We start from the raw sequence: 11,876 nt of genomic DNA, 5'->3' as shown, positions 1-11,876 counted from the left end.
GGGGCTGCCTGCTCTGCCAGGGGGCAACGCTGCCCTCCTGCCCACCCTGCTAGGCCCACAGGAGGTGGGCAGCGGCAGAGGAGGTGGGGGGAGCCTGATGCAGGCCTGTCTGCAGCTGCAGCCGGACACAGGGCAGCGCTGGGCTGCGGAGGCTGAGGCCGGGCGGGGGTAAACCCGAGGAGGCAGGCGGCCATTTTCTAGGGAGCCCCAGCTCCGCGGCACAGTGCGAGTGCCCCGCAGCCCACCTTGAGGGAGAGCCATCGGCAGGCAAAGCCGACTGAAGAGGCCACAGCGAGGCCGAGCCACGGAAAACCCCCCCTCCAGCTGCGTACAGGCGTAACTAACCCTTCCACCCCGAGAAGACGCACGACCACCAAGAGGCGCGGCCCCCAGGCGGGGAGGGCAGGACTTGCCAGCCACTCGCTCCTCCCATTGGCTCTGTGGCACCAGCTGCGGCGCCGATTGGCTGGGCGCGGCAGCTGCTGGGGGCGGGAGCGCGCGGGGGAGGTGGTGGCTCGCTGCGGCGCGGCGCGGCCCGCGCAGCCCACGTGCTGCCACCGCCGCGCTGGAGGCGATGGTGCTGGACCCGGGGACGCCGGCATGCGAGCAGGGCCGGGCCGTGCTGGGCGCCAGCCCGCGCGGACAGAGCGCGGCCCCGCGCCTCCCGGAGCGCGATGGCTCGCGGCTCTACTCGTGCCCATCCCCCCCGCCGCGGCCGGGGCAGGGGCCGGGCGGCGCGCAGCGGTGCTCGCGGGGGGCCGCGGCGCGGCGGCTGTCGGAGACTGGCGCCGGGATGCGGCGCAGTGAGAGCACATGCACCGTGAACGGCGGCGGCGGGGCCCGCGGACAGATGCGCGCCGCTGCCTCGCTGCCCCACATCGCCCGGCCACGGGCTGAGGAAGGCGGCGGCGCCCGTCGGAGCCCCTGCCTGCTCGTGGCGCTGCGGCCCCGCAACGTGGAGGCCGAGCGGGAGAGGTTCTTCCGGGCGCGCTTCGCCTACGACCCGCAGTTCGAATACGCGGAGCCGGTGCCCGACGCCGTTCTGGACAAGTACCGCGTCGCCTCCGATCGCTTCGTCACCCAGGTAGGGCCCGAGGGAGGCCAGCGCGGCCGCGGGCGTGGTGAGCAGCGCTGTCAGGCGGACTGTGGCTTCGGAGGCCCCTTTTTCCACGCGGCAGGCGCCTGGGCCTAGCCTCGAAGGCGGGAGGCCGCGTGCTGCCTCATGAGGAAAGCGAGCTGCGCGGACGGCGGGAGCGGCACAGGACAGTGCCCGCATCGTTCTTGGAGCCGGGGGCCTCGAGCGCCTCTTGCCTCTGCCGCTTGGGGTGGGTGGCCACCGCAAGCGGGAGCGGGCCGTGGCGGTTGTGCTGTGCAGCTTGCAGGCAGTTCAGGACGTGCACCGGCAGGGATCCTGCCTGTCGCTGTGCGCTGCTCTGGGTGGAAAAGAGCCCTGTGAGGGCCCGTGGATGGCAGGGCAGAGGCCCAGAGGCCCTGCTGGCCAGGCTGCTGCGAGCCAGGATAACCACCGTGAGTGTTCACTGGGTGGCCTCAGGGCTGTGGCCTGCAGAGCTGCTTTTGCATATAGGAGCCAGTCCCCGAGTACTCGAGGCTCCCTCCGCAGTGTAGCGAGGAAAGCTGTCCTAGGTCTTCTGGACCTGGGGGAGCTGTGGGCCATGATAGATGTGTAACGTTTGGCAATGATCCGGTGCCTTCCTTTGAGATACAGCCTTGACTGTGCTAGTATGTAAGTACATATTGGGTAATGGATTACTAGCTACAGCTTACATGCCTGGTACTCAAAGACTTGTCCAGTAGTCTGTATGAGTTTGCTACCTCACTTGCAAGGGAGGCAAGTGCTGCTCTAGAGAGTTGTCAGAACCTCTGGCACTTTGATTTCCAGCTTAGTAGCTTACAAGATACCTTTGTTTTGCTGGTATAAGCATCACCATTGGTTCTCCTATCTCACCTACACAGTATGGGTTGAAACACCAGTTTTGGACAAGAAATTTAGGAATGCTGAATTATGTGCTCTTCCCCAACCCTGTGAAGAAAATGGCATGGGAAGAAAACCAAGTACAAAGGTATTAGCGTCCTGATTTAAGAAGATGCTGTTGTCTTAGTGCCGCTTGTAAGAACAGCGGTAGCTCTGTGGATCTCTCTTTCCTGGTATGCAGAAGCAGCTCCTTCCAGAATTCCTCACAGCTGGAGCATTTTGTGGTCTGGCTGATAAGGAAATGGTTTGAGGCCCTGTGTATTTAGTGTGAAATCTTTCATAGAGGTAGAACTTCATCCTGCTTTTCTTCCTGGCTTCTGCTGCTGGACTGCTTGTGTGGTCTTGCGTTGCTTGCCGTCTCTTACTTCTTGTTTTTCACGCGTTTGTCCTGTTATTTCTAAACTCTTTGGGAAGAGATGATCTTTAATTACATACTCTACCTGCAGTAGTACAAATTCCACAACTGATGTGGGTAGTGGCTCATGCGCCTCCTGGATCTTGCTACATGCATCAAACTGCCTCTTGTTTACAAGTGCACAGTTGCAGTTAAGAACTGATGGTCTGCTGGGTTTTTTTTTGCTATTAGGGGGATTTTCTTGGTTTTGTATTTGTTGCTCTAGAAGTAGTGAGCAAGGAGCAGGAGCTGGTGTGATTGACTTGTGTGAAGCAATCTTTAACCCTATGTCTCTTGGTGGATTAAGTCTGGTTTGTTTTCTGGAAGAGCAAAAGGTTGTCTTCTGTGGCAGCAACCTTAACATATAACTATCAGCAATTTCTGATTGGTTATGGTAGCAGCTGGCTGTAGACTGCTCTTAAGGCAATCTGTATTTTTTGCTTAACTGCTTCAGTTGCTCATATGCTACTGAAATATTCCTGGCTTGCTCTCTGCCACAAAAAATAATTGTGTGGTGGGCAGTGAACAAAGAGCACCCAGTCATTTGAACAAGAGGAAATAGGAAGGAAGGAAAAAGGGAGTGTGTTTTTTTGATGCTCTGTGCATAAAACAGGCCTTAGCTTTTTCCCAGGTGCTGTCAAACTGAAGCAGGGAAGGGAACTGACGACTGACAGCCGAAGCTTGCTCCAAGAAGCGACTGCCCACAGGCCATGCTGTGAGGTCTTTAAACTTGCTGTGTCCTTATAACTGAAATAAAGTTTAATTATATTCAATTAAGCAGTGCAGGGAGGAAAAATGGATGCACTGTGCATGTGACTAATCATTAAAAATCATACTTGTTCATTGCTGAAGTTACATGGAGCCTTTAGAGTGTCATTTTGACATACACTGGCATATGACATCCCAAGCTAAGAAAGGGCTGCTTGCAGGGTGGTAGACTCTCAGATGCGCACATCTTTATTTGGTCTGTATTTGTGAACGTGGAGCCCTGTACTGCCTTGAAACTAGTTCTACCGTAGGGTCGGGCTTCCTGGATCTGACAAGAGATCCTTTCTGCAAAAGTAACCAGTTTTAGTTACTTCAAATAAAGAAGATGAAAAACTGTTGTAAATAACTTCAGACTTGCAGAGCTATATTTCTTCACAGCTGTTATTTGGGAGCTTACATGTAGTGTTTCAAAGAACACTGATCTTCACTGATCTACTTTTCAGTTTTTGAACATTCGCTTATTAAACCCACCCTTTCTTTTCATTTTCGTATAGAAAGCAAGAGATGACAAAACTGCAATATATCTCTACGTAAATTATTATCCAGATTATTCAATATCTTTCTACAGGCAAAGAGAGATAAGTATTAAGTGTTTCTGTCAATCTTTACAAGTTCTCCAATGAGTGCATGATGTATTTTGGGAGAACAGAGGCTTTTTTGCCTTCTGGAAAAAACACAGTCTGTACTGTACCACTTATGGCTAGGAATTATTGAGAAATATTTAACTTCTGTAAGTGGAGAAGAATAGGAAAATACTTTGAAGATGGGGAGGCTTCACATACAGGTGAGTGCTCATTTAAACAGTAGATATATAGAGGACCTGACAGTATTAGTATCGATGTTCCTTTGCTCAGATGTTGCAGTAACCTACTTCCAATCTCTTTCATTTTGGGAGACTTTTTTTCTTGGGAATGGCAATCATTACCTATAAGCTGCTTTTATTTTAAAACCCTGAGTTAAACATAGAATTTAGATAATTTAGGTTTTTTTGCTAAGCTAACAACCTTGGGCAAGAGTACACAAATGACAATCAGCTCCCTGCACTTATCTTTCGTATTTTGAGCTTAGTGACCCCTTCAGTTCTTCTGCTGAACCAGCTATTCTGCATGTGCTTTTTTTTTTTTTTTTTTTTTTAATAGAAGCTTAAACTTCTCTGAATAAATAAGAAAGATCCTTCTAGCCACATTAAGACTCATTACACTACGGATCAGGTGGCCTGTTTGGCAGCATCCCAGGCTGTCACACAGGAGTGAGAACAGCATCAACACAGAGCTTGACCTGTAGCTTGAGTTATCACTTTGTGTGTGTAATTGTGCATGTTTGTGGACTGAGTTGATAAGCTCTTGCTCTGGAGACCCGAATAGGGCAGTGCCTGGGCAGGAAGGGCTGATGTGATATTCATCAGCTTCTCAGAAAAGTAAATGCTTTATTGTAGAAAATTTTGTTCTTTGCAGCTTGTTCAAAAAGTCAGGAAAAAACATGCCTTTTTGTGATCTTACTCCTGCAGACCATCTGTGCTGAGTTTCTCTCAACTCAGTGCTGCAGGCCTTATGGGATGAAAGACAAAGTTTCATCGTGACTAAGCAAAAGATGGCAGGAAGAAATGGTCCTTTTTTGATCAAAGTCAGCAGAAGGTTCCTTATGGCTCTCATGAGTGGGGCTCAGTGCCCTTCTCATGGCTTGGGAAAGAGGCTGAGCAACAGACAGAACGTGCAAAAATAGCCTTGATTATTTAGCTCCCAAAAGGGGACAAACTTTAAAGAAACCTCCCCAAGTTAAGAGCGGTAGTTAGGAACAAGTGAGCTTCTGGGAAGGCACACGAGGTGTGGAGTGTCATTACTCCCTGGGACTGGGCTGTGGTGTAGCAAGCAGTGATTCCCCGTCTCAAACGCACATGTCAATATTCCAGAGAGCGCAGAGCAAGGGAATGCAATTATAGAAGTAGAGCATAAAAAACTTCTCCTCCGAAGACAGAATAAGTGACTTGAGAATAAAATCAGCAGTGTACAGAGGACTGTTCAGGGAAGGAAAATCAGAAACAACTGTTGTGTTGGTACAGAAAGATGGTCACAACACACACAATGTCCCTCTTACAGGGTTTCACAGGGGCCACTGGGGATAGTGTTTAGATGGTTTGAATGTTTACGTAGGCAATAAGCATTCTTATCATAATTCTGGATGTCCTTAAGCAGAAAGGAGGAGATAGAACCTCTTATGCAGGGCTCTAACCAGTTGCTTTGCTGTTGATCAGGGTGGAGGAAGAGCAAACTGCGCCTGTATTTCAGGAGACTTTCTTGCGTCTTTCTCTGGTCCTCTGATACTGGTGCTCGTGAGAAAGGGCCTCAGACAACACAGGTCTGATCTAAGATGTAAGCTCACACGCACACTGTGAAATTGGTCTCTAGTTTGTATGTGGTATGAGGTTTAATGGAAGTTAAGTGATGTGGTACTAATCTAATAAAAGAGGTCCTATTTATAATTGGAATAAGAGTTTTAATGAAACCACTGCCACTGTGTAGTGGGCAATGGTGTTGAATGCCAGTTTGTTGATAATCATATCTTTTGTGTTTAATTCCTTGCTGAATCGGCATGTCCTCCTATGTGCCGGCTCATCCCCCCGACACCTACTCAAATTCTGTTGAGTGGAGACTGTATCTGTGATGGATCTGGCTTATTAATACAGTCAACCAAGCCATACAGGACTGTGCTATTGCAGCCAGGCTCCTGCGTCTCCCAGAACATTTCTCTCTTTTTTTTATTTTTTTTTTTTTTTTTTGGAGCAGAGTATTGGCCTGATTTATGCCTTAGCTCCCTCTGTGTTCTTTCCCAGGTCCATATGGCTGAGTTCAGTTTTTAGGTCTAGAGCTGCACTAGAGCTATTTCTTGTTGTGTTCACTGTACTCTTAACACCATGATCTTTTCCAAGCCATAACATACCTGTGTTGAACATCCTTCCTTCAATAATAGAGTTCCCTTTAGGGACTGAACTTGCAAAACATCTGAAGCTAGAGGAGGACAAAGAGCAAAGGGATTGCCTGTGCAAAGGGATTTGCCCTCTCAGCAAGAGAGGGCAAAACATGCACACTTCAGGAGTAGCATGTTATCCTGGCCTGAAAAGCTCAGTAGCAGAGGGTAAGCAGGCATCTTGTCAGTGGCAGTTCAGGCAGCTTTATATATATATATTGCTCTGGGAACTGCTAGAAAACTCCAGAATAAGTACAGAAGAGTGATAGGAGTCATCTAGGTAGAGATATATATCCCTAGGCTAGAGAAAACTGTTACTTCAAAATGACTTGGATGCAAACTCACTTCCCGGTGAGGAAATGTGCTAATAAATGCTTGTGTTGTATATATGCTGTGTAAATGTTAACGCTAATAAAATGGCACACACTGTTTTTATTAAAATGTTGCTGGTTTTTGGTAGACTGGTCATGTTGAGACCCTATCTGAAATAAAGGAAGCAACACTGTGCAACTAACACTTCCCTTTACAGCTAAGCTTCACTACAGGACCTGCCTGTCTCTTATGAGAGTGGAAGATTGCAGGTGTAGTTCTGACTCTTTCATGCATTAACACTTGAAGTGCTTTGTTGAAATTGCAGTTTCTACAGAGATTCACCAAAGTAGACACAGTAGCCCGTGAAGAAAAAACAGTCTGAGCTGCCACAATCATTTTAACTCCCCTTTAACATTTTAAATCTCCACAGCTTAGCTGTGGTCTAATTTTTTTCTGGTTCTATCAGCTTTAGCTAGCTGAGGGGAATAAAGATCTTCCTATAACTCTGAGATCAGTCATGTATCCATCCCATTTTTGTACTTGCTACTTTTATAATGGGCCAGAGGACATCTTTTGCCAAAAGATGTGCCCTTGTCAAATGTCTTCTGTGCTGTCAGTTCCTGAAATAAATCCAGTGTTGCAGTAAGAAAGTCTTGGACTAATAAGTATGTTGGTAAAACAGGTCCCCTTTTACAAACACTAAAGTTTGAATGGAGAATTGAAAGCAGAAAAGATTAAAATATATCATGGTTTTAACATCTAGCGGCAGCATGCCATGATACTGCTGTTTCGGTTCTGCTTTGCCTAGTTCCTACAATGGATGCTTGTGAGGATAAGTGAGACAATAAAATGCAGAAAGAATTTACTGTGGGTCATGTTGGTTGTGTTAAGTATCTCTCTGTCCTGGGTACCCCTCTGCCACAGTAATGTTCTGGCTGGCTCAGTCTTAATCTTTTTCTAGATCATAAGAACTTATCTCACTTCACAAGCACTTGACACTACAGGCTTTTGAATTCTTTATAGGGGATTATCTTAATCAAGTTTCATTACAATGGGATTTTTGGTGCTGTGGAAGAGGTACTTGAGAGTGGAGAGGGTGTTTTGGCTGATATTTTATTTGTTTATGTGACAGGCAATTAGGATCATTCATGCTGTCCTGGAGAAGTATGGTACCTATGAGAGTTTTGAAGTTGCTACTGGTGGAAGACTGCTGAGCAAATGCCAAATCTGGTCTGTTATCCGAAAGTACATGCAGAAGGAAGGCTGTGTGGGAGAGGTAATAATCATCCTTTGTTGTCTTTACAAAATCTGTATTTCTAAAATAAACTTAGCAAATATTTTTACCATTGTTTTAACTCAGTAAAGTTAATCCTGATAGTAAAGAGTTGGATTAAGAAGTGTTTTGGGTGTAGAGAAGAAAAATACTCATGGGGAAGATAAACCTGAGAAACTCGGGTCTCAGGGCAGGAGTAAAAGCTACCTGAGACCCGAATTTGAATGCTATAAACAAATCTGATGGCATTTTTGTTCGCAAAGATGTTGCATGGGGAAGAAATATTTTAACAGTCCTTCTGTGTATTGTTGTGTTGCTACTGGCAATACTGTACTGGTTCTAGGTAACTTCTTCAGGCCATTTATGGCTCCCACTTTGTCCAAGCTCTTTAGAGGCCACCACTGTGTAAGAACCTTGATGTGATTTGGAGAAATGTAATACAACTACAGGATTCTTTGGGCCTGGCATTTGCCTGATACAAGCTCAGGGTCAGGGTGTTTTCTTTTCTACTCTGAACTGGGGCTTCTCTGGCATGGCTCCTGGATGGCGGCATTCCTTGCCCCAGAGCTAGGAAGTCGGCGCTATTTTTCCACAAACCTCCCCTGATTTTTCAGTCCAGCAATGTCTTCCTTTATGCTTGAGAGAGACAGGAGCTGCTGCTTATCCACGTGGCCATGTGAATTGGGTGGGGAGTACTTTGCTGTGTACATGAGGCATCAATTACCATTGGAAAGAATAGGCTATTTTTGTTGGCAGTGGTATGGCAGAAATCTCTGACAGCTGGGTTCATTCACATATTCAAAAGCAAAGATGGAAGAGAGATTTCCTGCTGTTCTTTGGCACATAGCAGGTTCTGGTACTTTGAAACCCCAAGCTCAGGTTTTAATACTGGAAAATGCTCAGTTATGATGCTACTCTAGCTAGGAGGCAGTAGTAACTCAGCTGGGTCAGAAGGAGGGTAGGAAGTTCAGCATCGCTCGTTCTTTCTAGCTAATATGGTTTACTTGTGCCCCAAGAAGGCCAAATCAGGCTGCTGACATAGCTTAGTCTGACGAAGATGATACGTACTGTGGCTTGCCTCAGTGCTGATGTGGGAAGAGTTTCTAGTGGTTGCCTTGCTGCATGCACTGAGCTGCTTTCTGATGGTGCCTTTTAGGTGGCAGGTCTAGGCTGAGTGAGGCCAAAGGAATTTTCTACAGCTTGCTTTCTGTACTCTAGCCAAAGAACCCTCCATTCCAAAGAAAGAAAAACTGCTGCTGCTCTGTAACAGTGGAATCACAAGGAACTAAGCCAAAAATCTTGAAGGTTTAAATACTCAGCAAAAAGACATTGTTCTACTTTTATTGTCATTTCCCTTCTGGTTCCTGCTCTGTCAGTAGCACTGGGCCTTTCTCTCCCATCTCTAAGTCACAATAAAAAAATGAAAAACAAAATGTACTCTTGTACGTTCATTCATCTGACTGATCTCTGCCTGCTCCTTTTTTACCGCTGATGCCATTGTCATAGTTGTTTTTTTGGAAACCTCTTGTGCTTTAACAAAATAGAGATCACTGTGGTTATAAAGCAGGGCGAGGAGCTTGAAGGTTTGCCAGTGTGTTTATATTACCTGTATTTTCAGGACGTTTCCTGTCAGCTGGATGTGTAAGGGGCTGAGGGATGTGCCACAGTTTCATTGAGGAGGCTTTTTTCCCTCCTGCCTGAAGGGTGTGTGCCAAATACTTCCTCTGTCCAAGATCCAAATGATTAGAAAAAAAGTTTGGACCTCCTCTTGCTTTTTCTTGTGGAGTAGCCTTCTGCTGTTGGCTGTAGCTCCCTAGGACATATAGTTAACAGGCAGAAGTGCTAGGTAGTGAAGGGGGCTCCCTCATCATTGCCTCTTGGTCAGACTATTTCCCTACCTCTGATTTTCACCCCCTCCCCAAGCAGAGTAATTCACAAGCACTTCCCTGAAGTTAAGATTCTTGGCAGTTGGCGCCACCCAGAACTTTTCACGCCCACAAAATTGGGAGTGAGCAGTTCCCAGAAGTAATACATGGGCAGAGGAACTACAGGGCTCAGATGAAATTGCGGTTCTAGCTTTCCATGGTTTGCTCTGATTCTTCCACAGACGTATGGCTAGGATGTGAATTTGGTACCTTGGACCCCCTCAGCCTTTTCAGCTGAAAGGATTTCAGCAAATTTTTTCCAATTATTTAGCTGCCTTTTAGTACCCAGAACCCATCCCAATATTCAGTTTGGCAGTTAGCCAGTCCTATTTTGTATATGCTAGATTGATGCTGGATAGTTGTCCTTTTTAAAAAAACAAATGAAGTGGTTATGTATTTAAAATCTACAGCAGTTGCATTGCTTCACAGGGACTACTTGGGAGCCAGCTATGTGCTTTTACAAAAGAAAAAAAAAATTCATTTTTATCACAAGTCTTAATCTGTGAACATTTGCTAACTTACTAGTTGTTCTATCCCTTACTTTTATTAAACAAATAAATTCAGCTATTCTGGTCTTTTCCAGTGATTTTAGAACCAAGTGATCTATATTTCCCAGAGTCATATTTTCTTACATATCAGTGTACAACTGGCTCTCTTCCAGCCCTGTGGAATTTTCCCTTTGTTCAAGGGCACTAAATGTTTAATTATTATGTTTACACGTATGAGTGTAAGATGTGGGTCTGTTTTTTTCATAACACTTGATAAATACTTTTAAGACCTTTTGAGCATTGGTTTGCAGATTACCACCCATTACAAGTTTTGTCGGAAGTTCTCTGGGGCAGAGGGAAGTGTTTCATATGTCCATAATACAGGAAGGTCGTCAAACTCTGATCCTAGTACAGGATATTAACTTGCTATATATTCTGCCATTTCTGCATCATTTGTAATATAGTGCCTTGTCTAGGAGCAGGGCAGTTTTCATAGACACATCTATCTACCTTCCCTCCCATTTGCCTGTATCTGTAACTTCTGACTTTTATCTGCTGTACTTGGCTTCCCTGTCTGTTCTGTAATGCTGTTTGCTTTTCTGTTGCTGCTCCCATGTTTCATATTAATCATGATGGGTTTCTTAAAAAAGAAACTCTAGCACGTGGGGCCGCTACAGGTTACCCCTTTGTTTGAGACTGCATTAGCTAGGATAGCAAATGAAAACACCATATAGTTTTTGTGTCTTGTCACCTTTGCTGGCTCTAAGTGTCACTCTGCCAGGATGTGAAAGCACTCTAACTCACAAGGGGTCAGTATGGATTTTCCTGGCACAGGTCTTACAGCCCTGCAGTGGCTTTCCCATCACACCTGGAAGAAATACAGGGACCATGCTATGCTGCACGCCACTGGGGCTGCCCTGAGTTACGAGTTTGTAGGAAGGCCTAGGAAAGCTGCTGTAACTTTGAACAGTTCCCAGGGCTGTTTGAGGTGTGTCGCAGAGCTTTCTTGGGTCCTGTGAGCACTCCAGGATCTGCACGGTATTGCTTATTTGGCATGAGCTTAGTGAGCTGGGGATGCAGCACAGGCTGTTGGCCATAGCCTGCAGCTGAAGAAAACGTGGACAAAAGCTTGTCGCTAGTGCAGCTGAAGTATTTGTGAGGGAATTTAGGGTGCACAGACATTGCTGCTGCTTTCTCTGCCTGGCCTGGCTCTCTTTCCATCTGTCACAGTGGGATTCTATACCTTGAAACAGTGTTCAGTAACGAGCAATGTGACAGCAAGAAGTGCTATCTAAGTTGAAATTTGTACTTCTCTTTGAAGATAATTGCCAAACAACCAACATATTTGGGGATGCTAAAACAGAGCAATCTGACCTAAGTAATGTCCCAGCACAAGTATTTTGTGTAGCATCTAGATTAGGTTTTGCAAAACTATCAGGCAGTAGCTACAAAAAAGAGGGTACCTTGGGTATTGGTAGAATAGGAGCCAAACCTTGCTCCAATTGCCTGCAGAGCCGGTGGCGTTGTTTGCCAGGTCAGTGCAAAGGCAGATTGCTCCCCTTTATCCCCCTGCGCTCATCCCTGGCACTTGAGGTGTGGAGGGATGGTGCTGATCTGTGAAGGCAGGATACCAATTTCCAGCACCCCAGGGAGCATGCTCAAGGGTAAGTATTTGCACTATAATTAACTTTGAGTTTTCAAAAGTTCCTTTGGTGTGGTTCAGGCTGTACGTACTGAACCTGTTCTGGTTCTGTTTTGG

The 11,876-nt window shown here is 46.4% G+C and overlaps 1 protein-coding gene across 3 annotated transcripts in view; it reads left to right on the top strand.

Annotated features, from left to right (window-relative positions):
- The first annotated feature begins 563 nt into the window (after positions 1-563).
- Positions 564-11,876, top strand: part of MATCAP1 (microtubule associated tyrosine carboxypeptidase 1) — a 29,127-nt gene continuing 17,814 nt past the window's right edge. For 2 of the 3 annotated variants that reach the window (XM_068956170.1, XM_068956171.1), the window contains exons 1-2: positions 564-1,084; positions 7,564-7,707. In XM_068956170.1, the coding sequence (XP_068812271.1) occupies positions 575-1,084; positions 7,564-7,707 (654 nt within the window). In that variant the 5' untranslated portion in view covers positions 564-574. The remainder of the gene's footprint in view (positions 1,085-7,563; positions 7,708-11,876) is intronic. The other variant, XM_068956172.1, reaches the window with a different exon arrangement.

The sequence above is a fragment of the Struthio camelus genome, chromosome 10, assembly GCF_040807025.1.
Source record: "Struthio camelus isolate bStrCam1 chromosome 10, bStrCam1.hap1, whole genome shotgun sequence".
NCBI classification, from domain to species: Eukaryota; Metazoa; Chordata; class Aves; order Struthioniformes; family Struthionidae; genus Struthio; species Struthio camelus.
The sequence above is the reverse complement of the archived record's forward strand: the minus strand, read 5'-3'. Positions and strand labels throughout refer to the sequence as shown.